The sequence below is a fragment of the Gymnogyps californianus genome, chromosome 2 (genome assembly GCF_018139145.2).
Source record: "Gymnogyps californianus isolate 813 chromosome 2, ASM1813914v2, whole genome shotgun sequence".
In the NCBI taxonomy this organism is placed as follows: domain Eukaryota; kingdom Metazoa; phylum Chordata; class Aves; order Accipitriformes; family Cathartidae; genus Gymnogyps; species Gymnogyps californianus.
The window spans coordinates 149,207,349-149,233,993 of record NC_059472.1 but is presented as its reverse complement, the minus strand read 5'-3'; the positions used below and the strand labels follow the sequence as shown (position 1 = coordinate 149,233,993).

Below are 26,645 nucleotides of genomic sequence, written 5' to 3'. Positions count from 1 at the left end.
GATGATGCAAATCAAAGTTTTGTAGCAAGTTCCTGTAAAACAACTGAAAAAAATCATCACGGAGATAACAAAACTGCTGCCAACAAAGGGAAATTGAAATACTATAAACCAAAAGCATTAAAATGAGTAGAAACATAACTATTAAAATACACTGCCTACAGAGGAGCACTAGACAATTTTGCTAGCTTATACAAATCAGGTGCATTTGCCAAGTACCTCATAAAACGTGATGTGGGAACAGAGCTGGACAGGTGTCTTCTCCAGTGCTGCTGTGATTTTCCCTTGGTGAAGTCTCCAAGATGACTGCTTGGAACCACACGGTTCTTACCACCCTGCAGCTTCAAAAAAATCTTCATGGAACAAAGACATCATTATATGATACTATTTTTAGCACTGAAGTATGTCAAATCAATCTGTTTTTCATCTGTAGTACTGCAGCCAGTCTAAACTCCCTGTCAACATCATCTGTCAAGCAGTACAGCTAATAGCGTTCAACTCCAAACAGATCCAGGCAGCCTCCAAAAGACTTACTCTGCCCTGCTCCAGCAACCCTGCAACATCCAAACCTATCTCATTGCCACTGCTCTTGTCAACTTTTGTGTAGCAGCAGGGGAAAAGGTACGACAGAAAGCCACTATTATGGGTGTTTGCCAAGCAGATCAACCAAATACAGGTTTTTAAGTTTACTCCATGATTCCCCATCGTGAAGTAAGGGCACAGCAGGCCAACAGCAAGCAGGAAAGCAAGAGGTCACAAATGTGGGCATGACAGCCCATGCCGTGGTGGGACTGGAGAGGGGTCTGCATTTGCTCTGCCTCAGAACATCTCCCCAACAGCCAAGAAGCAAACATGCAGGCAAGCCCTAATTCAGCACACATTTTATGCTGGTAGACCTGAAAGACACCCAGTGGTTTGAATTTCATTAGAAGACTTCCACTGAGCAGGTTTAGCAATCTCGTCTTTTAATTGCTTCTAGAGGCTGCTACCCATCTACTGGAAAACCTTGCCTTCTGCAACTCCAAAGATGTAATAATGATTCTGTACACTTGTATATAAGATATGTATATCTATATTATACAGAAGATCATAAATGCACATTTCAAAAATATATGGCTATTTTGGGTACAATGTAATGTTTTTCCATGCTTTGACACAATGAAAAATTGGACCTAACTCATATATCCAGAAATCTAAAATCCAGTGATTCGATGGTAAAATTTCCAGTGTTTGATTTGTTTGTACACTTTCCATGACTAAAAGAGCTAACTCATAAATGAAAAAAAAAAGAAAAATCACCTGCATAAATGGAGAGATAATGTTCAATTTTCCAAGCATCAAAAACCCATAAGATTGAATATTGCAACATGATGGCAGCCTGCAAAACCAAGTGAAACAATCAGTATCTTTTACTAATTTCTAGCACTGCTACAGCTAATTTCCAAGTTAATGAAAAAAGCTCCTTTAGAATTGGAAAAAGTTCGCTCCAACCTGTCAGAAATACTATTTTATTAAGAAATAACTTCTCTGCAGGCAGGCATGCAGCCCTGTAACCCTGAATGAAATCAACTGCCATTTTGAAGAACTGCTCTCACAAAACCCTCCAAAATTTAGAATTTCTTTAATGGTTCCTTCACAATCCAGTACTGCTTTAAAAAAATCCTCAAAGTGTTAGAGAAAAACATTATCCTTTTTTTAGGGTTTGGGGTTTTTTTGTGGTAGACATTCTTTCAACTGTGCACCAGCTCAAGCACTCACCCAACATCGGCAGCTAAAACTGTTCTTCCCAACCAGCTCTAAACAAAATAATTTCCTTCTTCACTTTGTCACCATGATCACTCCGGCCTGTGTGGATCAGAAGAAAAGCAAAATGCCTTTCTGTTACTGCAGCTGGTGTTTGTAAAGAGGGCTTGCCCACAGTTACGTATTGTATAAATGACTACATGTCCTGTAGTCTTAGGCAGGAGTCAAAGCTGCTTGGGGTATCCATCTGCAGGCTCTCAAAAGGATGACGTGAAGAACATTCTAGTAGCGAACACTATTCATAGGACGATAGGATCATTCAGGTCGGACCTTGGGAGGTCTCCAGTCCAATGTGCTGCTCAAAGCAAGGTCAGCTACAAGATCAGGGCTTTATCCAGTCGGTGCATGAAAAGCTCCAAGGATAGGAACTGCACAACCTCTGGGTAACCTCCGCTGCTTGACTTCTCATGGTGAAAAAGTTTTCTGAATATTCAGTCTGAGCCTCTCTTGTTTGAATTTAGGCCTGTTGTCTCTCTTCCTCCCACCATGCACCACTGTGAAGAGCCCATCTCTGTCTTCTCGATACCCTCTCCATGGGTGCCAGCAGGCTCCTGGTGGGACGCCCCCCCCAGCTTCTCATGGCTGGGCAGGCGCAGCCACAGTTTCCTCTCACATGAAATACATTTTATAATAGGAGAAGCAAGAGAGTATTGGAAAATACAGCTGTGGATGATTTCCAAAGCCACAACACTTTGGAAATCATTCCCTTACTTCTTAAAAGCTGTGACAATGTCAGAAGTGGAGCTCAGAAGGCCGCTATTATTTGACACCCTGCGCCTGAGAGAGCAAAGCTGCGCTAGGTTTGAGCTGAGCCCCATGAAGTGGTTCAGAGGAAAATCTCCAGGCCTTATTTTTCTGGTATCTGGACTTCTTGCTTGCAAAGGACTTGTACACAGTTCATTTACAGAACGTAAATAATTCCCTTCCCCTTCTCTCCCCCTCATGTCCCCATTATGCCTGATACCATGACTCAGACTGGTTACCCAAATGGCAGCCTTTCATCCCAGGAGGCACTTGGAAAGGTACAAGCGAATATATATATGCCTATGCAAGAACCTACCAGAACTCCTACATCAATAATGGGTCATTAAAAAAACAGGGATGACAACAGAAAATAAACTAATTGAGCCTAACTATCTGTATTTATGCGGACATAAGAACGTACAAAGGTTGTGCTGGATGAAATGCTCATCTAGCACCGTATCCAGCAGTGGGTGATTATGGAAGGAAAACTGGGTGATTATGCAAAGACAATTCTCCTACTTATCAGCCATCTACAGATTAGGGATTTAAGAGTTTTGTATCCACCATGTTCAGGGATCTTGATGAATTTCTCTTCCATGACCTCTCCAATGCTTTTTGAACTCATGATATCCACAGCAATCTGTGAAAATGAGCTCCACAATTTATTTATGCCATATGTAGAAGAAAACTTCATTTGTTTTAAACTGCTGCATGATGGCTGCCCTGGGTGTTCTGTAGTTCCTGCATGACAAAACCCAGCAACTACCAGTTTCCTAATTACCTTCGGACCATTCGTAATTTTATATAGGTCTCATCCCCCTCTCAGTCATCTCTCTCCCGAGCTAAACAAGTTGCAGTTCATTTAGTCATCCCTTACATAGCAGCCACTCTCTGTCTCTGATCATCTTTGTTACCATTCTTTGTACCTTTTCTGTATCTGTTAGACATATACTTTAGATGAGGAACCCAGGCGTGCACACATAGAGTACAGTTGAGCTACAGGATTTTACAATGACATCATAAAATGCTATCTATTTATTTCCTAATATTTTCTAACATTCTATTTGCCAATAAATTCAGGAGAATATAGTACGGACCCTACAATTTTGATCTCAAAATTGCAGCCACTAAGAGAGCTATTTCCTTAACCTGAAATCCTGAACACAGTAGACATGTAGTCTAAAGGTTGATGTCAAGAAAATATGAGGAAAATCCAGAAAATGCTAATGATGTGATCATATCATGTAAGCTGTAAAACTCATTGTTAGTTTTTTTACAAGTTTGATGATAAACCTGTTTAGTTTGGATCAGCAATGACTTCAGAAAATCACAACACAAAAGCCTGCAGACAGATTTCATATAAATGTGCTTTATTGCAGAGAAGTTACATTATTTACATGCTGCAACACATTACAACATAAATCTATCAAGTATTTCATGGTGGATGCTGTTTGTTGCCAGATATCATTGTTATAAGAACCACATTATAAAGTGAAGAGACTTACAGCTTTATATACTCTACAACTTGGAGTAGCTAAAATGTTAAAAGTCAAAAGGCAGTGTTTTCTCAGGCCTGCCTGTTGTCATATGCATGCAAAAGCCTAAGGAGAGCAAATATAAAAGTATTGTCCAGTTTCAGGTCTATGATGCCACCAAAGCTGATGATAGGTGTGTACTGATTTATATTTTAAAGCGTATAATCTTGCATAAATTATACAAGTCTAATAAGATTGGTATAAATCTAATTCTTTATAAACCATGGCTTAGAAATAAAGGAGAAATGCAGCTTGCACATGCATTTAAAAGGACAACCTAGCAAATGTTTGTGACCTTAGTGTTGATTATCTTTTCTCTTAACAGATCTGCTAGAAAACATCTTAATTCTAGAGTTGCACTTCTCTTGGCTGAATAATGACAATGAAACTCCAGAAAAAGACAACTAAGCAATCTAGCCAATATATGCTGGTGGAGGAAAATCTATGAAATACAGAACATTATTTATGTCTAACTTAGTATGTCTTCATTAAGCAATGTTTCTAGCAGCATCATAGTGAAATAGAATAGTTGAGTGAAGTTTGGCCCCTCATCTTCTTAGGTGCGAAATAATTTAAAGTCCCAATTGAATCTCTAGCCCAAATATCAGTTGCTAAATAAACTGGGGAAAGCTTTGTTGCTTTCTAAAGGAAAGTTCTCCAATTCTATCAGTCTTAGGAGATGTGACTACAACAAGCCTAAAGAACCTTAACAGACATTTTTTAAGAAGCGAGGGAAAGGGTCAGGATGAAAGAAAAGAAAACCAAACAAGAATATACAAGCCAGTGTCTTCCCTGGTAAATCAGCCATCGTTCTGTTGCTTGCCGTGCAGTTGGGCTGTTTTACACCAGCCAAGGAATGGGCTTTGTTTCTGTGTTTCTAATGAAGTTATCTTTTAAAAAAGAAAGAAAGGGAAAAGAAAACGAGCAAGGAATTGTAGATAGATAGCGGTGGCACAGGTATAGTCATGCATGAAGGGCTTGATCCTGCCAGTGATGCAAGGGGCAGTGGTACTGTGCGGACACTTTGCCGACGTGGATCCCCTTGCCCTTGGTGCACATTGCACCCCGTCACAGCTGCTGCAGAGCAGGGCACGGGCAGCGCGTCCTCACTCGGTCCCGAGGTAAAGGATGGAGGGCAAGACAAGCGAGGGCGCCAGGGCTGGCGCCTGCTCCTTCTGACTGTCTGTCTCCAAGAGGCAGTGAGTACGTACAAACATCTCCTTTCATGACTCCTCCATGCATGCCCACTTCTAACCTCAGCGCGGGGCTCCAACAAAGCGCTGACTCCTGTTAGTGAGTCAGGGCAACCTGCCATAAGCTGTCCCCCCCACCCCGTTCACACAAACCACTGCTGAGATGGGCTGCAGAACCTCTCTTCAGGGGTAGCAGAGGTGCGAGGTGGTCACCATACTCAGCAGGTTTAAAGTTGCGCATCTCTCTGCACACAGGGGCAGTGTGCTCCTGGAGGACTCCCAGAAAGCTGTGTTCCCATGGACACAGGGATGGACTTCTTCCCATGCAGGGAAATTTAGGGTTACTTTCTCTCTGAAGAGCTGATCAAATCCCACTGAAGTTGATGGAAAAGTTACTGACAAATCCCATGAGTGTCTGGGACTGGGAAGGGAGAATCTGGGCACACTGGGTCTAACCTCAGTGCTTTTCCACACTAAGCAGAGCTGGATTTGGGCTGCACGTAGGATGCCACTGGCACTGTGTGTGCAAAGTGGGTGCACAGATGTCCAAAGCACCCAGACTCAGATTCTTGACTCCCTTTCACAGGTGAACAGGGATTCTGGGTTGCAAGGGTCCTGGCAAGACGATGGGTGTTGAAGGCAAAGACCAGATCTCCTAGGCCGTAACTACACCCTACAAAAGAGGGGTGGGAGAGTCTGACAAGCCCAGGGTAGCAAAGACCTAAGTCAGCATGTCCCCATGGTGGAACTGAGCACCATCCAGGCTAACCAGGTTGGTTGGGGCAGTTCGGCCCCTTTGATCTGGAGCTAATGAGGAGAATTTATGAGCGAGGCCAATGTGTTTAGACAGCACTGAGACCTGAGCCGACTTGTCCCCAGCTGGCTCAGGTGTCGGCACGTTCCAGGTTTGGGCTTAGCAGAGGCAGTAGGAAGATCAGATCCATCTTGATCTGTCAGTGTAGACATGCCCATAGACTCCTGTCCTTTTTAAAGGACAAAAAAAGTCCTCCTCACGCCCAGCTTGTCTAAGTCCCTCTGCTCATTGCATTTTATCTTAAGCCACTTTTTCTATGATGCCACAAAAATCAGTTTATACTACATACGTGTATGTGCATGTGTGTATTAGATATGACATTTTATATATATATATATTAAACATATATAAATATCTATTTTTTATATATATTATATATATATTAAACAACACATTCTATTCAATCATCCTCATTTCATGTTCTTCCACTGAATCCCATCACTTCTCTCAAATTGCACAAGTTCTTTAGGACTGAGCTGTCTTTGTTTTGGAGTACTGTATGTATAGCCAATTCTAGTGAATAGCACTTTACTGGTACTGCATTTAGATGGCTGAGGGTTTTTTAGTATTAGTGATACTCCTCAGAATCTTTGCAATACGTCCTCAGGCTCTGATGGTGAACCATCACTAAAACTCACAGTTGTAAACGGGCCATCTATGAATTAAGCTCATATGCACGATGAGGACTGTAGCTATTACTGAAAATTAGCACTGTATTAAATGCTAACTTTTACTGTAAATGTATGTATAAATAAATTAAAAAAAAAAAATCAAAGCATTTTGGAGAGTGGGAGAGAGATGCCATCATTTCCATTCCCACTATCTCTTACAATTGCATATATGGGGGAAGAGTAATATTTTGGACTTCTCTCCTCACTCCAGAGGCCAATTTTTGAGGTTTGCCAACAGGGATAAACAGTACACTGTTGTTCTATATGAGCTAGCTAATATATTTCCCAGAGTTGTCTGGTTTTAGTAAAACAGGTGATCATTTCTGGGGTATATTCGTTGTCATTCTTGCTTGTCTTATTTAGCAGGATATGCTCAGTATGAAATACTGAACAAGATCATCACCGTCGATGTTTAAAGTAAGAATTCTGGTTTGTTAGATGATATTTTCCAATTAGTAACAAACAACAGATAAGTTGTCCTAAGACTTACCAGAATATGCAGCTAAGACGACTGAATTTCCACTATTAACAAAGTCTATGAGCATTAACAGGGAAGAGCATAACAAGTAACTTACTGCGTATAAAACCCCTGAATAATACAGTATCAAACTATAAATTTAAATAACAGAGAGTAAACAAAAAAATTCACTATATAAATCACAGGAAAGGAAAAAAAAAAAATCTCCAAAGCCCAAAGGAATTTCCCGATATGAATTACGGCTTCCATAGCCAGTGAAAGATTACTGCAATTCTATATATAAACAAAAAAGTCTACAGCAGGTATTTTAACTTGCAATTAGAAGAAAGTATCTGCAGATTGCATAAATGTGTTGTTGTGTCACATAATATCAAAGTTATTTGCAAAAATTATACAATCTGGAATGCTTTAATATGAGACACAACAATGTACTTAAACACACAGTAATAAGAAAATGAGAGCAATCATTATATAAAATGTATTTTTGGGATGCATTGAGTTAGCAGTGCTATCTAGATTAAATACATAAAGTGAAACGTCGTCATTTTAATAAGCTGCTCATTGATACCCCTTTTTGCCATCAGGACATTTTCTGTGCCCTACTTCTGCTGGATCTTTAAAGTCCCAAGGGCAAGTTAAAGCCAGTTGCGGCATTCAGAAATAATTCGGTTAAGATCTACACTGTGCGTTTGTTACCGCCATATTTTTTTTTCTTTTAAAAGAGAAGTGATTTCACAAAGGCAGGTTTCTTTCATTGACACAGTAAAATCCTTGGAGCAGGGACCATATTCCGGGCACTGCTAATCACATTGTTGGCACTCAACAAATAAATAATAACAACATTAATGATAATTTACTTAACTCCTACTTATTTGTAGTGCTGATTCCCTTGATTTAAGTGATGCTCCTTAGGAATTTTCAGATCCTTTTGGCCTAAGTCCCCTCTGTCTTTCCTGTTGTCCTTCTTCTCAATGTTGCTACTCTCCTCAGTCCAAAAGCCTCTTATTTTCGAGGTGTTGCTGTTTTATTTGCACTTATAGCAGAGGTGTTCGATAAAGCTACACTTCTTTCTGCATTTGGTAAATCTGGTGTATCATACTCCCAAGGGCAGACTTCAGCTCGAGACGCTAAAGGTTGCTGTAAGTAACTACTTGGCTTACGGGAGTCAGATGAAAGCACATTTTCCTCGGAAGAGGCATTTTTTTTCTGTTCTGCCAATTTATTGAGGTTTTCCTTTTCTGCTGCTTTCTGGGGTAGCTCCTCCCGCTCCCCAGCACAGGTATTAGGTGTATACCTATTAACATTCTCACACTTCAGCCCAGGGGAGACCTGAGACTTGGAATTTGACTGTTTTTTCTCATTTTCAAAGACCTGTTGCTCTTGTGTCTCCCGAGTGGCTGCCTCCACCTTCTCTGAGCTCTTTTGATTTGACTGTTGATACCCCTCAGGTGTCTTCACCTTATGATGCGTCTTCCCCTTTGGCTGGGAAGGGTGGTTTTTCTCTGGCTCTGAGGAAGCAATAGACACATGTTTTTGAACTTTAGAGTCAGAAGGCACAGGACCAGGAGTTTGGTCATATATCTCCCAAGGACAAACTTCTCCTATGTCGAAATTGTCCTTGTGCAGAGACTTACCTGGGCCTGTGTCTGGATTTGCAGGTGTTTGACTAACCCTTTGCTGTTTCATAATTCCAGATTTATGGGTTTTCTTTGTTTCCTCAGAGTGGGTAGAGTTCTTCTGGTGGGAATCCTTATGCTCCCCTTTATCGGAGGCTGAGTGCTTTTTGCTGGCCTCCTTACCCTTCTGTTGAGATTTATGAGATTTAGTGCTTTCTTCTAGACTTTGTGTTTTACCCGTTAGTCCCAGAGTCTTTTCCTTGGCACTAGCAATAACACTGAGGGATTTTTGTAACACGGATGTTCTTGGATGCAGAGGCTTCTTATCGGCACTTAAGTTATGTGCACTTACTGATTTGCACACCAAAGGGACTGATTCAGTGGAGACAGCTTCAACTTTTTCAGGAGTGTTTTTGGTTAATTTGTTACCATTCAAGGAGTCCAGAAGCGAATTCTCAGCAGCTATAACTTCTGCGCTTTCTGTAGTTAAGCTATTCGGTTCTTCTGTTTGATCCCTAACATGATCATAAGTGCTGTGGGACTTTTTTAAGGAAAAGACTCTGTTTTTCAAAGTCTCTTCTTTTGGCTTTGCAGAACTCATGGAATCCTGTGGGTTTTTCCTCAGTGTGGCCATGTTCTTCACAGCACTGTGCTCTATCAGGTCCTTCTCATCCCTGGAGCACTGCCTGGTGACCGTCTCGGGGATTTCTGTAATACGTCGCATTATCGAGCGCCCCAAGCCCTTTTTAGAGCACCTTTTTTTCTGGAGATGTGGGTTATTAGCAATCATCTTTTTCCTTTTATAGATTTCAAGTTGGGCATATAGTTTCTTCAGCTCATCCTGCAAAGCAAAGTGAATGGCAAAACTAGTATGTACAGAGCAAGTACAGTCAAACAAGCAGCCTGATGAATGCATTACCCATGGCTCTAAAAATGGCATTAAACTTATTTCACTGTCTTTTCTAATTCTTGAATATGCCATTTCTCCATCAACTTGAATCCCATTTTTTTCCACTTTTTTCCACAAAATAAGTTCAACCCTCATGCACAAACATGTTACCTACCACAGCCATGCATCATACAGCATGCACAATTCATATACATTCATGCTGTATGTTTCAGATTTCACAATGCTGTGGTGTATGCTTTCCTGCCGAACTCTAGCTATTCTTTGTTCTGGGAACATAAGCCCTTTCATCATGTAAGAGAGGAATAAAGTTTTTTTTTTTGTTAATCATGTGTTTTTAAAATTTTATCTATATAGTTATGTATAGTTCTGTATATGTTATGTACAAATGACTAATCACACTGATACCAAATGCTGTTTGCACTTCAAGATAATTCAAAGAGCCTATGTAAACTGATAAACAGCTCTTGCTGTGGATGATTCCTCCTCTTTAGCCTCCAGTATGACTTTTACTACAACTAGTAATGCAGCATCTCTTCACACTAGTGAGTATTTTCCATGAGATTTTACATGACCTGATACCACAATCATTGAGAGACCTAAGCTGGCCTGTTTCAGCTGATATCTGCAAAAAAAGTCAAATGGATGCAATTCAGAGTTTACTCGTAGGAAAAAGTGTTGTTCTTGAAAATAAATGCTATTTAAATGAGTTATATATACCCGAATATCTTCAGGATCCAAACTATGTTCACTCCATGCTGAATTGATACTGCTGTTCAGATAGGATCCAGATCGACCCATATCAAGCTCATCTTCATAAGCTTCTGTAGCTATATCATCTCTTGGGTTATTGCTTGAATGTGAAAACTGCAATAAGTATTCATAAAAAACATGTTGCCATCAGTGCAAAAGTTTACTTCAACGTCACTGTAAGAGTTTACATCCACAGTTTTTATGGCACAATGATCCTTCTATGGTTTTCATGTGATTTTCTGAACTCAAAACACTAGCTATAGGCATCATTGGCATAAGTACTGTCCTATAGAATATCAGTATTGCATGGAAGGAGGTCTTAATAATGATGGCTTAACTTGATAAATCTTAGAGATTTGCGTAAGGAAAAAAACCCGCACTGATTTTGATGCTTATTTGAACCTCTTTAAATTGCATTTAAATTAAGCTAGTATGGAAATAGACTGTCAGCCGGTATTTCCAATTAAGCTGCTAAAACCATATTCCATACAGTTTAATAATCCTGCAGAAAGCAATTCTCCCATTTTAGATCCTGACCCTGAAAAGGAAGAGATGAGGTTGCAAAAAAAAGAAAAGGAAAAAAAAAGAAGGAAACAAATAAAAAAGGAGACAAGTTCACTTCTCTCTTCTAAGTTTTAGCAAATGCTCGGATCAAGAGTGGGAGAGAGGTTGTCAGCTATTTTTTTATTCATATTGATTCACTCATCTGTAGTTACTATTGTCCACACAGTCATCTGGCCTCAGGACTTTATGAACGGAACTAAACCTTGTGAATCTTCTCTTAATTCCCTGAATTCTTTGGTGTGCTGGAAGAAAAGTCTGTGCAGTGTTACACAGATAATAAGCTAAAAATGGAAATGTTGATCAGTAGTTATGAGTCAGCTTCAGAAAGGTCAACAAATTTTCTAGGTTAGTCTAGAAAGACATCTCTGAAGATATGTAATAAAGTATAAGAATATAAAATAGAAAATAATAAGACTATTGCTAAAGACCAGAAAAGTAATTTAAAATAAAGCAAGGTTATTCAGTATTAAGGCTGCATCAATGTGTCCCCTTGTTACGACTGTTTAATGTATGTATATTTGACAGTTATCAGCATACCCTGTTCTGATACATAGGCTAAAGATAGGAATAGTAGCTTCATTAGCTTGAAAATTGTATCAACTTGAACTGCCTAATGTTCTTCCTTCATATGTAGCTGTCACCTTTACTGTTCTCTTTGACTCTTGACCTTTTGATTAATATTATTGGTCATTTCAAAAGCCATTATAAAATCATTAGCTTTGCTGGGGTACTGTGTAGGAAGAAAGCTCCATTCAAATCCTGTGGACTGGTGCTAGAGACAGGTGGAGCTGCCTGCAGTTCTCCTGCCCCTGGTGAGACTGACATATTGTCGCTTCGCTCCCGGCGCGTGACGGGAGGCGTGCTGCAGTGCTCGGAGTGCTTTCTCTTCTCTTCCCTGCCTCCTGTCATCCTCCATCTTCGCGTGTCCCACACACACTCATCTTCTTACCCAGCACTGCTTCTGGCTCCATATCATGGGCCACGTCTCCTCCTGGTATGCAGCATCTGTCCGTCCCAGGCTCTGACTCGCAAAGGGCTCTCCTTTTTCAGCCTGTAACAACTGCTCAGTTTAAATCCCAACCTCTCTATCTCACGGCTAGTCCAACCTCCTCATGTTAGTTTTATTTAGCAGTCCGTCGTAGTCTTTCTATCCCCTCGCCTAAACACTTTGTCTGATCTCAGCTAACTGGCAGCAGCATGGTCACCCAAATACCTGAAATAAGCATCGTTAGGCAGGATTCTTTCCTTCTTGTATTAATCACATCAAAATTTTAAGTACTTTAAAATCCTGGAATTTTGAAAGCTGAAAGAAAGAATCTTTGAAAATGTATAAGAGTTTTTAAAATAAAAAAAATATACAGCTTTTTAGGTAACATAGCCAAATTTTACATCTTCCTTTTCTATCAGTTGCTTGCTAATTTTATACAGAATTGCTTCTGCAGGACAATATTTATCTTCCTCAGTCCTGGCAAAAGGAAAGAGACAGGAGACTCAAATACCTTAGGGATCAGAAGTAGCCCAACAGTGACTGTCACAGTCAAGTGTGTGTGTGCAAAGAACAGCATCAGCATCCAGTCAGACTGAAGTCTTGAAGCAAGAATGAATCTGAAAATAGAATTCAGGGTTGCAATTCACTGCCTTTTCTCCAGTGCATTAGATTTAACATCTTAGAATTAACATCTTTTCATTGAAAGGCCAAACACAACTGGTTTTGTTCTGTACTGCTTTCATACAGACTAAAAATTACATCCCCATGCTTTACCTATATACCACAATTTCAAAAAAACTCAGAAAAAAACCAACCAACAAAACAAGCCAAAACAAAATGTAAAAAGAAACAACAGACCTTAAATGATATTGCTTATTCCATCTTTCTCGCTCTATTTAGCTGTCTTTTTGGATGGTTTATATTGTCACAGCTTCTTTGGCCTGAACTGAGTTACGGCAGCTTACATACATTAAGGATCTGAACAGATGATTTTAGGTTAAGTAAGCACATGTACTATGATAAATTGCAGTGCACTTCATAAATACAGGATGTCCATAGATCGGAGCTACAGAGTGCGGCTGACAAGCCATCAGAGAACTGAACTGAAATGCATTTTAGCGGGGAGTAGAGAAACCGTCTTGATTGCAGGACCGCTCAGCTCAATACTGCAGGGCCTTGCAAATGCTAGGAAATGAGTGGCTGAACCTCCCAAACGAAGCAAGTCCTTGCTGAGCCTTCTAAGAGTGGTAGAACAAGCGCTGCAGTTAAAGCTAGCATGCCTGGCTTATCTGCTTTAGCGAGCTCCCAAAGATAAAAATGGTAAGCAGTGCAATGGGTGAATGGATGTACCACTGGCTTGTAATTTGCAGGTTTACAAAAATCATTCAGATAGAAATGACATTTGCAACTTATCCAAGTCCACAGATGCACGTTTTGCAGAAGCTTTTGTTAACAGAAATAGTCTGGCATGAAACACTGGCTTAGATGCCGTAATAATACAGTCATCATTTCTTGTTTAATACTTCGTAAATGAAATGTTTCATGAACACAATAAAACATTATAATTATTTCTTACAGAGATGTTGCTGTTGAGATGTGCAGGGATATGAGGAGGCTCAGGCCTGAGGTTTAGCTAACCGAACACAACATGAGAACTATTGAAGATGACAGGAGAAACTGCTGGATATAACAAATAACAGAGTGAAAAGCGAACAAAAGTTACAGACAGTGCTGTGAGGCATGGCAAGATCTCACAGGCGGTTAACGGGGAGTCATTTGAAAGATGGCGAAACTTCACAGGTAATTCAAGGGAGCATTAGGGGTCTTTGAGGGAGTAGAACATGCAAGGCCAGCAGTACAGATGTAACCATATCAGTAACAGCATATAAGGCTGTGATTACCCAGCTAATGATATCAGAAATACCAGACTTGAGTACAGATGTAGCAAAACTGGGACCAATAGGAAAAAAGTAATGAGGGGTGGGTTGTTTATTTGGCAGAAGACAAGGACAGAGACATTCTAGTCGAATGAGATTTTTTCCATATAAATTTTGTTATTCTCAGAGAAAGAGCAATGCAGGAATTTAATGCTATGCTGATCTGAAGATAATCAAGAATCCTCTGTTTCTGAAATGGGAATAATACTTTTAAAGGAAAACAAAATGCAAACAGTTCAAGGTTTTATTTAATGCTCACATCAATCTTATATGAGCTTTGGGAGTTTTCAGACTGCATGGCTGCCTTGTAATAGTAGGTGTCCTTCAAGGCTCCAGGGCTTTCAACTTCATGACAGCTCAGATATGTCATCTAAATATGAGTCTTACATTTCCGCTCTTTCAGTTACATCCAGAACTTGGCAGGGAAGACAGAAGCAAAAAAAAAAAGTAAGGAAATGCGAATTTCAAAGAGACTGGATTAAGACTTGTGTATACAGAAATGGACATAATCTCAGGAGGGATCACGTACTTCCAGTGCATTTTATTAATTCCTATCCATAAACAGTACATGATATTTCTTCAACAAACCAGCATGTATCAGACAGAGGGCAAAGAATCAATGCAAAATGTACATTTTTTTTAAAAAGAAGGAAGAACAAAATCAGCAGACCTTAGGCTGAAGGAACAGGATCCTCACTAGGATAAACTGAAAGACCTAATCCTTTTGTGTCTTCTTCATAAGGCATGTATTAAAATGCCACTTTTTCCCCTTTTCCCCTCTCTTTAATCCAAGATTACTTTCATCCTGTCCTATTGTTAAAAGAAACTTGCAGCCCACATAATAGCTCTCCTAATGCACTGAACTGTATCTTCTAACATGGCCCAAAATATGGTTTAGGAACATTAACTAATGGGGGAAAATTTTGACTGAGAAGCTGTCATATTGGTTATAATCAATTCAAAGGTATTGTAATTGAATTTTATATCTATCAGGAATGAAAAGAAAAATGCTTCCATCAAATACAGACTTTAAACATTATTTTTGCAGATGTCTGTGTTAGGGTGTAAAGAAGAAGACATTGAGAATATGTGGATGTTGAGATATGGAGTTAGGAGAAGGTGAAGGAAACAAAAAGTTGCAAGCCTGAAAAGTGCAGCGAACTTTATAACAATGATAAGGGAAAAGAGCACCTGGAAGGAATAGAGACGAAAGACTTGCTTTGCTGATGTTTACTCAGAAAAAAATATGCCTCATGGAAGCAAACATCAAGAAGGCAGAGAGAAATGTGAGTTCCAAGACAGACCAAGGAACAGAGAAGAGTATTTGAAGACTGTCAATGGACCGATGTAGAAAAAAAAAATTAAAAAAAAATCTTAGTAGATAAGGTTTGTCAGGAGGCAAAGGAAGGTGTGAGAATGTCATAAGTCATAAGAATCTCTTACAGCATGAGATGAAATTCATGCTATCTTGCTATTTTGAATTCTCTAGGACCAATTCATTTTTACAGGGTACTCTGTAGGAAAGGCATATATAGTAATTTTCATGTCGCTCTGGCAAAGACCCTAATTTATTTGTTACTATTCTAATAATTTACAAGTATGAAATGTAGAGCTCATTATAAACTTTGTAAGAAACACGTGCTTTATATTACTGTTACAGCATCATATGCGTAACAATTTTTTACGTCAGCATATAAAACACTATGCTTCATGCACAAACCAGTACAATTATCTTAACATACACCTGCACCTTGCCAATCTGTTACACACCAGGAAAAGTTCATATAAACCAACGTTCTTACCTGCTGTTTTTCTAGGGATACAAACCAGTGAGCAGTATGCAGATGACTGAAGACAGAGAGTAGTTTTGCTATATCTAATTTATCATATATACTGAACTTTGATCCAAGAACATATCAGCTAGCTATGCTGAAAAAAAACCCTGATTATACAATTAACAAGTTGATTGTACATGTTCTTGAATCCTATGGGAACAGTTTTAAGTTCAGCAATCACTTAATTTGCAGAATTAAATATTTATGAGACCTTCCATTACGCATCCTCTCCCATTCACCCATTTTAAGTTGCACCATATGAAACCTGAAAGATAAATAGTTAATTACTAGATCTACAGATCACTTGCCTAATTGTATGGAATATAGCAGAGATAATGAGCTCATTGTGAACTGCAACAGCCATATAACGTGGCTCATGAAATGCTGATGGGACTGTCCGCACTGCGTAGCAGAGATAAACACCCCACAAGAGGAATAAAAATTCAGCTGTGAGAAGAACAGAAAGAAATAATTTGCAATTAGTTTTATATATGAAAAAGGAAGGAAATTTGAAGTACAACAGTATCTTCTGTATGTGTGAATATCTATGCAAAGACAGTTAACACTCATACATGTACATATGTACACACATAGGCATTCAAACTCTTTCAGATACTGTCACTGCACGATACATTTGGTTTTCATTTTACACACTTCTTTTTTCCAGATCAGGAACCTTTGCGTTCATGGTGTTTCAGTTTTTCAACTGACGAACTTTAAGACAATGTCTAATAATATCTTGCTTTTTTTTCAAATTGGTACTATAGAAGTTTTACATCACTTAAAATAATGAGTATTTTTCATTTGTAGCTCTGGTTCTTGTTATAGAGGCAGATACCAGTGCTACTACTAGACTACAAGCTTTTTAAGACAACAGTTTCATTTCAAAGGTTTATAACTCAGATATAACAATGTATTTTGGGTTAAAAAAATGCCTCTGTTCATGATAGTTAATTCTGCTGGTGCCCATAATATGATGAGTCATTTCTGAGGGCCTAATGTAATTATAACAAATGATGTGTTTCTCTCCGTTAGGAGAAAAATGAGTAAAGGAAGAAAGGAGGAGGAGTAAAGGCTCAGGATCACCTTAAACTATCCTGTTAGAGCTAACTCATCTGCACCTAGCAGTACGCTGACTTCAGTTTCCAGTAGACAGTCTGCTGTGACATCATTTTGCTTTTGATACAAATGAAATAATTTCATACCCATCTTGAAAAAACTCTCCTTCCAGAAAAAAAACCCCACAGCTCTGCCACGCAGCTATGAGTAGAGCTGGCGCCTGTGCCTCTTGCCTTGTAGTCTGGGTTGACGATGGCTGGAAGTTATTGAGCCTATCCAGCAACGTGCAATTCCATGACAGACCCCTGCAATGCCAGCACTGCTCCGGACCAGCTTCAGAAATTGAGTGTGATCCCGTTGTTACTCATACGCTGCTTTTGCCTTGTTGAATTTTTGCAGTAAAAACTGCAAATGCAGTATAATAGAAACTTAGTTATTTTTCATACTTATTTTTGCCAATATATGTTATTATACTGTAACTAGAGCTGGTGATCAGTGACATCAACCTATGGTAGTGATCAGCAAATCATTACTGGTCTGGTTTGGATAAGGACACAAATGCTTGTGAACCCTGCCATTAGCAACAGATTGAAACAAAACATCCGCACTGGATATCTCATGAGAACAGTTCTTCTGGTTCCTCCACTTTTAATAGTCCATAACTGCTGTAAATTACCTATATTATATTGTTACAGCATTTCGGAACTCTGCTATGAATCTCAGCTAAAATCAGTAAGAGACAAGTTTGGATAAAATGAAAATTAATTCAGTTACATAGATCTCTCTGTGCTCTGATAAGAGTTCAGCTTGAACTCTGAACAACACTTTGCACGTTTCTTACTTTTATCAAAAATAGATAGCCTAGCTTTAAGACCATCATTTTTACTAGAACATATCCTACATCAACTCAGCAGTTTTACCAGTTACATAAAAACAAACATGTGAAAAGGCATAATCCACACATGCTGCTATTTTTGTGTTCTTCCTCACCAAAATCCCAACAATAATAAACCTTTTGACTTTAATAGTTTGACTTGGGACCTTACTGAGCATCAATATGAAAAAAGCATGGTATGAATCTTCTGAGACTATGTGTCCCAGCCTGGTTTTGAGCTCTACAAAAGCATGTACGCAGGTGTCCTTCCCACATCCCCCATACACTCACCGCTTGGGCAAACTGGCTGCTACTTCCATTTCATTCCTAGATAATTAGCTATGCTACCAGTGAAGTCTATTACTCTGGTTTCTTAAAAACACCTACACAGGAATGACTTACCAAGCCATCTTGCTCCTGAAGTTTTCTCTGAGCAAGTGGAATACAAATTTTGCTTCAATGAAATAAGATTAAAGGCTCCTTTACAAATGCTAGCAGTTTTGGTTTTTCTCTTTAAGTACACTTGCCTCGCATATGCTGAATCATGGCACTGAAATGTATTGTTCTTCAAAACACTGTAATTTATTGCTTTAATTGCTCCATATTGATTTAGAAGAAATTGAAAAGGAGAAAAAGGTTAGAATTAGGTTGCTAAACCCAAATCACTGTATCTGACTGTCCTATGTTCTATGGAAACTCTTCTTATTAATACAGTTCAGCAGGTATTCCCCAGAACATGCTGGAGAGCCCATTTCCTCTCATTTTGCCTTTCATCCAAAGTTCCCCTGCAGTAAAAAACCCAACGTTAGCAGCAGAACTGAATAGATGAGCTAATTGTGAGATAACAGGCATACTCCACAAAACTACCCATGGTCCATTCTTCTTTCTCTTCCTCAACTGAAGTGAGAAGAGCCTCAAGTCTCTTACTGGTTGAAAAGATCAGTTACAAGTGCTAACAGAGGCTGAGAGTTTGAAAAAGTCTGGCTTTTAAAGGGATGAAAATACATGTATACAACTCCATGTGCTGAAGGTATTCCTACTTAAACTAAAGAGTGTCCACCAAATTTTGCTTATTTTTAGAAGAAAAAAAAATCTGCTCTAAGTTTGAGGATTTAGGAGAATTCTTTTTTTTTTGTATACAGATTTGTTTACAGGTATCTCAGAGAGCAAACGAAAACAAAAAAGCCACACCTTCATAATAAAAACCAATTTCAATGAGCTAGGCTAAGTAGGAATGAAGGTAGCATTTGATCTCCAGATCTGATTAATTCTGAAAATTTCACAGTTTTCAGTTTCACAATCACAGTTACAAGGAGTTCCTAAGACGAGGAGATTTCAAAGTAGTAATATACTGGAGCATAACAGTAGTTTGCACCATTTAATGCATAATGCTTTTATAAAAGCTTTACATTTAGAGCAGAGTTGGCATTCCTGTCTGCAGATAATAATTAGTGTGACATCTGGTATGCAACACAAATAGGGACTAGCTTTTAAAACATGAGGTAAAATAACAGTGTTCCTATACTTGCTAAGCCCAATGTTACAATAATTTCATTAGCAATAACAAACAAAACAGACTGATAGAAAACCAATTTATTACCTAACCCACTAATTACACAGCTTAAATGTATCATGTAGATGCTGTGCTTGAGGGGAGAATTCAAGTTCATATAATTAGCTACAGACTATTAGTGCAATTTGTAACAAAAATCTGAAGGTGTTACAAAATTTTCCTGTATTGTTTTTCTATATGGCCTTTTTGGTTTCTCAATATAAAATAAGATGACATATTAATGTATTTATTACACCGATGAAAAACACAGATATAACTAACTTCAAATAGATAGATTAGATAGCTAGGTAGGTAGGTAGGTAGATAGACAGATAGATACATAATGGAGCACATCTGGCCACCATGCAGCAAGGTTCTTATGTACCACTCATCTCTGAGATCTTTCTAGTTCTGTCTATGGCACACTAGTGACTGTTTTTCATAACTTTAATGATTAAAATCTGTGAGATGTGATATGAAATTTGTATTTGGCTTGCTGAATAATTTTCCACTAAAAGCCTGGTGTAGAAGAGTGACTTCCTGACCACTAAAGGAATATCTTAGTATATTGCAAACCTGCCAAGACCAAACTCAAAGCTCAAAACACATGATCTTGTTTCTTTAAGTATGATTTATCATGAGGCTTATAAATTAGCCCATTTTACATATTACGGACAAGAACAAGAAATACCTTCTTTTCCCCTTCTGAAAAATGATGGAAATTCCTAAGAGAGAGAGCTGTCAACAGCTATCTGGACAGAAAATGTGAAGCAAAAAAATAAAGCATAAAAGAGCTCTGAAAAAACTTGCAGTAGCTATTCTATAACTGTCTAAACCAGGCATCAGATTTTGGGTGCAAATCTCTGATAGATAAGAGAGTAAGAAAAGGCACAATTGCTTTAAAGGCATAAATGGATGTAGATGTGAATGGAAGGTAAGAGATTAAAATGTAATGTGACCTCAATATGTCATGTGCACAAATGAATTAATCTTTAAATATCTTTCTTCCTAGTCACTACCTATTTCTTATCCACATAACCTTTTATCTGGTCTTTGCCCTATCTAATCAACCTGCTTAGTTATATTCTTTGGTGTTTAAAAAACATGATTGTTCCTTTTGTTTGCAATGCCCATCATATTTTTGGAAAATGAAGCATTTTGGAACACTTAGCTTGGTCATCCAATACACTGGACCAGACTCACACCCGATGCCACTGGCCCGTTACAACTAAGAGTGCACCATGTCTGCTCACTTGGGATTTGTTTAGGCCGTTGCTCATATTCTGCATCTTCTGATAACGAAGGACAATGATACGTGTTCACAGTTTGTGATATATATCTGCTCTATAGAAAGGGACAGACTCAGGGTTGGTATTATTGACTTAATCAAACTTCCTCAGAAGATCTGGGTTAATATATTTACTAGGTTTTGCTAAACATGCAAATTGTCTGTGTTGCAAATTATTCTTTCATATTTAAAGCCAGTACAAGGCAAAGCCATGTCCAGAGACAGTCTCTGTGACATTTTCTTTCAGTGTCCATTAGCTGAGTTGTGTCATGCCTTGCACAGCACAGTGAATTCAGACTGACCTGCTCCCGCCTGTCCAGCCCCCAGCACAAGTACATTCCCGCGTTCATCCATACCCTCTCATTGCCTGTTCTGCAGATGTCTGTACTTCACCTGACTGCACAGAACTGAGAGCAAGATATGATGAACTGAAAGCAGTGATCAAAGTCACTCTCCTCTCTTTCAAGATTTGAAAAAGTCATTGAGAGCCTCCTTACACTTGAGTGGGTACAGGAAGAGAACACCCACAGGATGACAAATGGAGTAAAGGCAGTAAGGGCATGACTTCAGGAGAGGTATGAAAAAACAGATTCAGAAAAGCAAAGATCATATAAGGAAACATGAAAAATCAAGAAATGTGACGCTGGATTTTTGAACATGGCTTACACACCAACTCTTCTTAGAGGCCTTAGGAAAGTACTTCGTCCTTACTTCTACAGCTTTCCTGTCTCTAAGAATTGGACAGCACTAAAATAAAAAATACCACATATGCAGCCGTAACTTGCTCTCTTTTGCATATATAATCTTCAGTTAACTATATCATTTCTTAAGAGACCAGACTCATTTAATGCATGTGACAGAGCAATTCCAGAGATAAATCAAGGTTGGCTAATGAAGAAAGCTCTGTAATTTGTTGCAAATTACATTTAGATGTCTAGTGAAAGAGAGAAAAGACTGCAGGGAGAAAAAAGCGGTCTTGTGCGCATGCACAACTGAATTCTAACCTTCTCTGTACCTCAAGCTCCTGTGCATATGAAAAAAGTCCCCACTCAAGCCAAACTTTGCAGGGGTGATCACAGAGAGCATTTCTCTTGCTATTTGGGTGCCAACCTAGGCATTTTTGCTGCAGTTTGCAGCAGAACTAAGCACACAGGGCTGTATTTGTAGCCAGTGAGACCATACATAACGTTATATATAGATTTGACTAAGCTCTGTAACTGAGCCAAAGGCATTGCAAAATGGGCACCCAGATTAAATGGACCATATAACCCTAATCTTATTGTGCCTCAGCTCTGGCTGTGTAAAATGGGGATAATGCCACCCTGTCACTGCAAGATGACAGCACAAATAAATTTACCCGTATTTGTGAAGAGCTTAAATCCTAAACTGTGAGTTTCCTTCCTGCCATGGTTGGGAAAGGAAAGTGAGTTATTTCAGGCTGTCCTGGTTGCTTCTCAGCCCTCCTACCCTGCCAGGAATGCCTCTCTCTTGTGCTTCTTCAGGCTGGCCTCTTGGTGGAGATGGCTGTGGGCTAGAGCTGCTGAAAGGAGCTCCCTGGAGCCAGGATACCCATCCCCGTGCTCGCCTGCACTCTGCTGTCCAAAAGCTACCTGCAAAAAGAAGACACTCCTGAAGGATTAAAGCCCATTTTCATGACTCTGTATGATGTTCTATGTCTGACCACACTCATTTGCTTAAAAAGCACTGTCGTAGGCCAAGAACAGGCCACTGCGCTCCAGAGATGGTGACATGCTCCGTGTCCTTTCCTTACACTAATAAGGGAAAGCCCATTACAGCTGCACCTTGATTAAGTTCATTTGGTATTCTGAACTTTGCACTGTTGGCAACACAGTACTGTTCCAACAGTTACGCCATTTTTTCCTCAGGTTTTGGACACAAATTACTGATTACAACTCTACTTACACCCGTAACACAGCTACAACTCCTCAGCTACTTCTCCATCACACTTCATTTAATCAGACTAATATCTACATTTTAAATCCCCTTTACTGAAATGAAGTGAGCTATGTATCTGTAACCACGGTTCTTCCATCCGTTCATTCACTCAGGGTGCCAGCTGGAGCCGGGCATGCACCATTTTAAAATAGGAAAAAAATGGTGTCCTCGATTGCTCCTGTGTTACCAGCCAGCACAGTCTCTTTCTGCCTCACTGCGTCCAATCTCCCACCTGGAGAGTTGCACCATGTCATAGGAGAAGTTTTTTTCTTCAACTGAAAGGATTTTCATATATTTCAATGAACTGTGATTACATGTGTAAGTCTTTAGTGTTGAGTTATTCCTAGCAAATTATAAATTACCAGAGGTTTATCTGTCTCTCTCACCATATCTCAGCATCATTTTAATTAGCTAGGCACAGCAATACAGAGATCTACGTGTGGAGAAAGAATTAATGGTGCCAAATCCTGACTTTTTTTTCTACCAGAACTTCCATGGCCTGTGGCTGTGCAAGGCTGAGAAAGAAGAGCAGGGGTCCATGGGCTGCTGGGGGCACAGCACACTCTGTCCCCCACACAGCCACAAGACTGCCTTGCAGGTCCACTCAAAGTAATGCAAGGGACATGCTGACCCACAGTCTGTGGACCCCATGGCTTGAGGGTGACCTAGAGATGGCTTTTGCTGGCAATGGAGACATATCCACTGACTTGAGTGTGAGCAACATGCCTAAGAGTCTCACTGCACGAAACATATGCCAGCGCTCAGCTCTACAATCTCTAGGAACTCCCCTCATTTCTGCACTTCCCCTAGCCCTTATACTCATGGATTTTATTCCTTCCTCTACACAGATGTGCTGTCCTGCCTCATTCCTTCCACAGTCCACTGTTCTTATTAAAGTCAGCTGGCCACTCTTCTGTCTCCATGTGCCCCATCATCCTCTTTACTTGTGTGTGGATGAAAGAGAGAGAACAGGATCAGAAAGATCTACCACCAGCAGCTGAAAGCAAGCTGCGTGTGGGACCTCTTCTCTCACATCTTAAAGAGGACACAAGCAAATGCCAATGGTATCCAAAGTACTTGAAGGGCTGGAAAGACTTGGAGCAGTGCAAGAAGTGGATTCCAAAAAGGGTGGTGCAAACACAAGAGGAAGTCAGAGCATCTTCCGGCCTCTCCCAAAGCCATCTCCTCCCGTGGGCGGCTTGCAGAAGCATCTGAATACGGCATTTACCAATACATAAACATGCGGCTCAGGCAACCCAAATACGGTTTCCTCAGCAGAAATACTTTGTAGAAATTGTGCCTAAATAAAGTCTACAGGATTTCACCTGTGATGTAACAGATACCAAGAAAAAGCAATGTTGCTGCAGGGGGTAACGCAACCCAAACTGCTCAACCCAAGGGTTCCAGCACCACTCATCATCTTTGTTGCTCTTCCCCATACCTTTTCCAGGTTTGCCATATCCTAGAGATGAGGGACATAAACCGCACGCAGTGTTGGTGATGAGGACTGTGGAAGAGGTGTACATGATGGTGGGAGGAGTGGGTTACAAGCAGGAAAGGGACAGAGCTGAAGGCTCCTTCGTAAAACAGGATTCTTTTCCTATTTCTGCTGCAAACATTTTATACAGCCCTGGTCTTATCACTTAGAGTAAGCTTTTCACAAGTGATCACTATTTTTACATGATACATTTTCTGAGTATCTAATGTGAGACCTGAAGCCAGATCCTCATCAGTGCTGAATTCTAACAAGTGCCTCCTGGTTGTGCCTTCCACACAGAGGAGGCTATAAACAGTACTCTGAAGAACCAGTCCCTAGATGTCTCAAGACAGATACTCAAAATGGATAGCTACTGTTGACAATTTTGGCTTTAATCTTTGTACATCGATGCTAAGGAGAACACGGCTTAAAAACGCCCATTTGGAAACGAACAGTTCTTTATTCATTGCATGCTCGGAACAACACACCCCGAATATGGCATAGGGCCACATCAAATGGGGATAACAAAAAGAAATAATAATTACTCATTCACTAAATGCAGCAGAGGGCCTGTAGAAAATTTAATAAAGGGCCTCGTAAGGCTGTATTACAATGCCCTAGCTCAAAACTGTACAGGCAGTCTTAATGCCCAATCTGTCAGAGCCTGTCCTGGCAACTCATGCCCTCTTTAGATGCAAAGATTATATACGTTAAATATCGACAAATGAACAGTGGGAGGGAGTTCTTTTGGGAACAGTCTGAAATACTCACTCTGTTCCTTTTCCTGGCTGAGGGCATGCAGTAATCATGATGCAGCCTCATGTTTGAGATCCTCTTGATGCCCAAGACCCAAAGCATGACCCACCAATTAGTGGGCTATGGCAGCAGCTCAGGCCAGCTGCGCGGGAGCAGCACAGCTCTTGCCAGCCGGGAATCAAACAGGTGCTGGGGAAAACACCTCCCTGCGCTTAGTTAATACCTGTCATTTGCTTCTGCTTTAAATAAAACATTGAAAAACAGAAACGGAATGCATGGGGGGATTTTTAAAAACTACAGTTCAAATCCTATCCATGCTGGGTGAAACCCTGGCCCTGCTGAAGTCTGGAACATCCACCTGCCAAGATTTCACCTCTGCTTTTTATTTGTGTTTGTGCATTCATGTTTATCTCTCTGCCTGCCTTTCTCTCCTGCCTGGGGCTTTGTTCATTGAACTTATTATTTCACTTTCTTTTCCAGTTTCTGGGAGGTTCTTTTAAATCCTGTGCTGGTATCTGTTTCACTTATAGGATTTTTTTCCTCAGGATAAAGAATAATAGTTTGATTTGTGACATTGTGAGCCCTTAGGTACCAAAAGTTTATCGCTTGGTTTTTTTTCTAACTTGGAATCTGGCTGTGACAGGTAGAGGTATAGAATATATTCAGGCCATAGGAAAAAGGCTTTGTGGGTGAGTGTTTTCAAACCCTCAGGTCTTTCTCTAAAATCTCAGATTGTCAACCATGCCATGGCTTGTCAATGAGACAGATGCCCCAACCTTGAAAGTGATGCAGAAATGAACACAAAGGAAATAAAAGAATCTAGGCAAGTAACAAATAAGCTACCCACAAGTATCCAACCTCAAGGAAAATGCATACTAACTTACATTACGTTACGTAGATGAAATAAGATTTACTGAATGCTAATTTTTCTCATCAGCATATCACAGAGTACAGAGGCAATGCTAGAAATGGTGACAACCTTTGTGTCTAAGTCCCTATGTCTCTCAAAGAAAGCATCCTCTTAAACTTAATGGAAATGTAAATATAAAACATTCACTGCAATAAAAGTCTCCGGAGATAGAGCCTAAGTAGCATGATTAGTATGGAAAATGCTTCATAAATCCTAACTCCAATAATCTTTGGTAGCATAAAGGATTCATCTCATTACGACTTTCTAACAGAGCCTTGTTAATTCTCACTTCACTAATCTACGACCTTGAAAATTCCCTCTCTGCATTTCAGCAAAGCATTGACAGCCGAGTGAAACAGGGAGGTATTCCAGCAAGGGCTACAGGTGACAGAATATATTCCAAAACACTCACTAATTTTATATAAAATACTGTGCCTGACTAAATTAAATGAAACAGCAAGCCTTTCATAAATTATCATCCAGCATTTTTATTTTAGCATTTTAAATCAAATATCATAATCTATCAATTAATTTATCACATAGAATCTTTTGCAAGGCTGCTCCCAGTCAACTACAGGAATAAAAGGGGTTCTGCATTATGGGTATTTCTCCTGACATATCTCTGAGATGAAGTATCTAATTTTGGAACTAGTTCCTACTGGCTGTAAGCTTTTCAGACTGCTATTAACAATAAAAATCTTGAAGTGCATATACACACACATATATGTATAAAAATATATATACAGAGAGAAAGACACACACGTTAGTACAGACTTGTAGGCGTACATCTCCTGGTACCACTAATGTGGCTGCATAGTTTACTGAAGACTTGCACAAACATAACTCTGCTTATAAGGTAGTTTGGGTAAGAAGGCAAAATGACAGAACATAAGAAATTCTGCCCAATTTTGTTCAGGCTCAAGAGCTAGCTTTGCCTC

At 39.7% G+C, this 26,645-nt stretch overlaps 1 protein-coding gene across 1 annotated transcript in view; it reads right to left on the bottom strand.

The window, feature by feature from the left end:
* Nucleotides 1–6,837: 6,837 nt before the first annotated feature.
* The window catches only part of GPR158 (G protein-coupled receptor 158), a 207,345-nt gene continuing 187,537 nt past the window's right edge, over nt 6,838–26,645 (bottom strand). Inside the window, exons 8-11 of the mRNA XM_050891873.1 lie at nt 16,144–16,282; nt 12,575–12,680; nt 10,479–10,625; nt 6,838–9,692 (exon numbers count right to left, since the gene is read on the bottom strand). Of these exons, the coding sequence (XP_050747830.1) occupies nt 8,238–9,692; nt 10,479–10,625; nt 12,575–12,680; nt 16,144–16,282 (1,847 nt within the window). The 3' untranslated portion in view covers nt 6,838–8,237. The remainder of the gene's footprint in view (nt 9,693–10,478; nt 10,626–12,574; nt 12,681–16,143; nt 16,283–26,645) is intronic.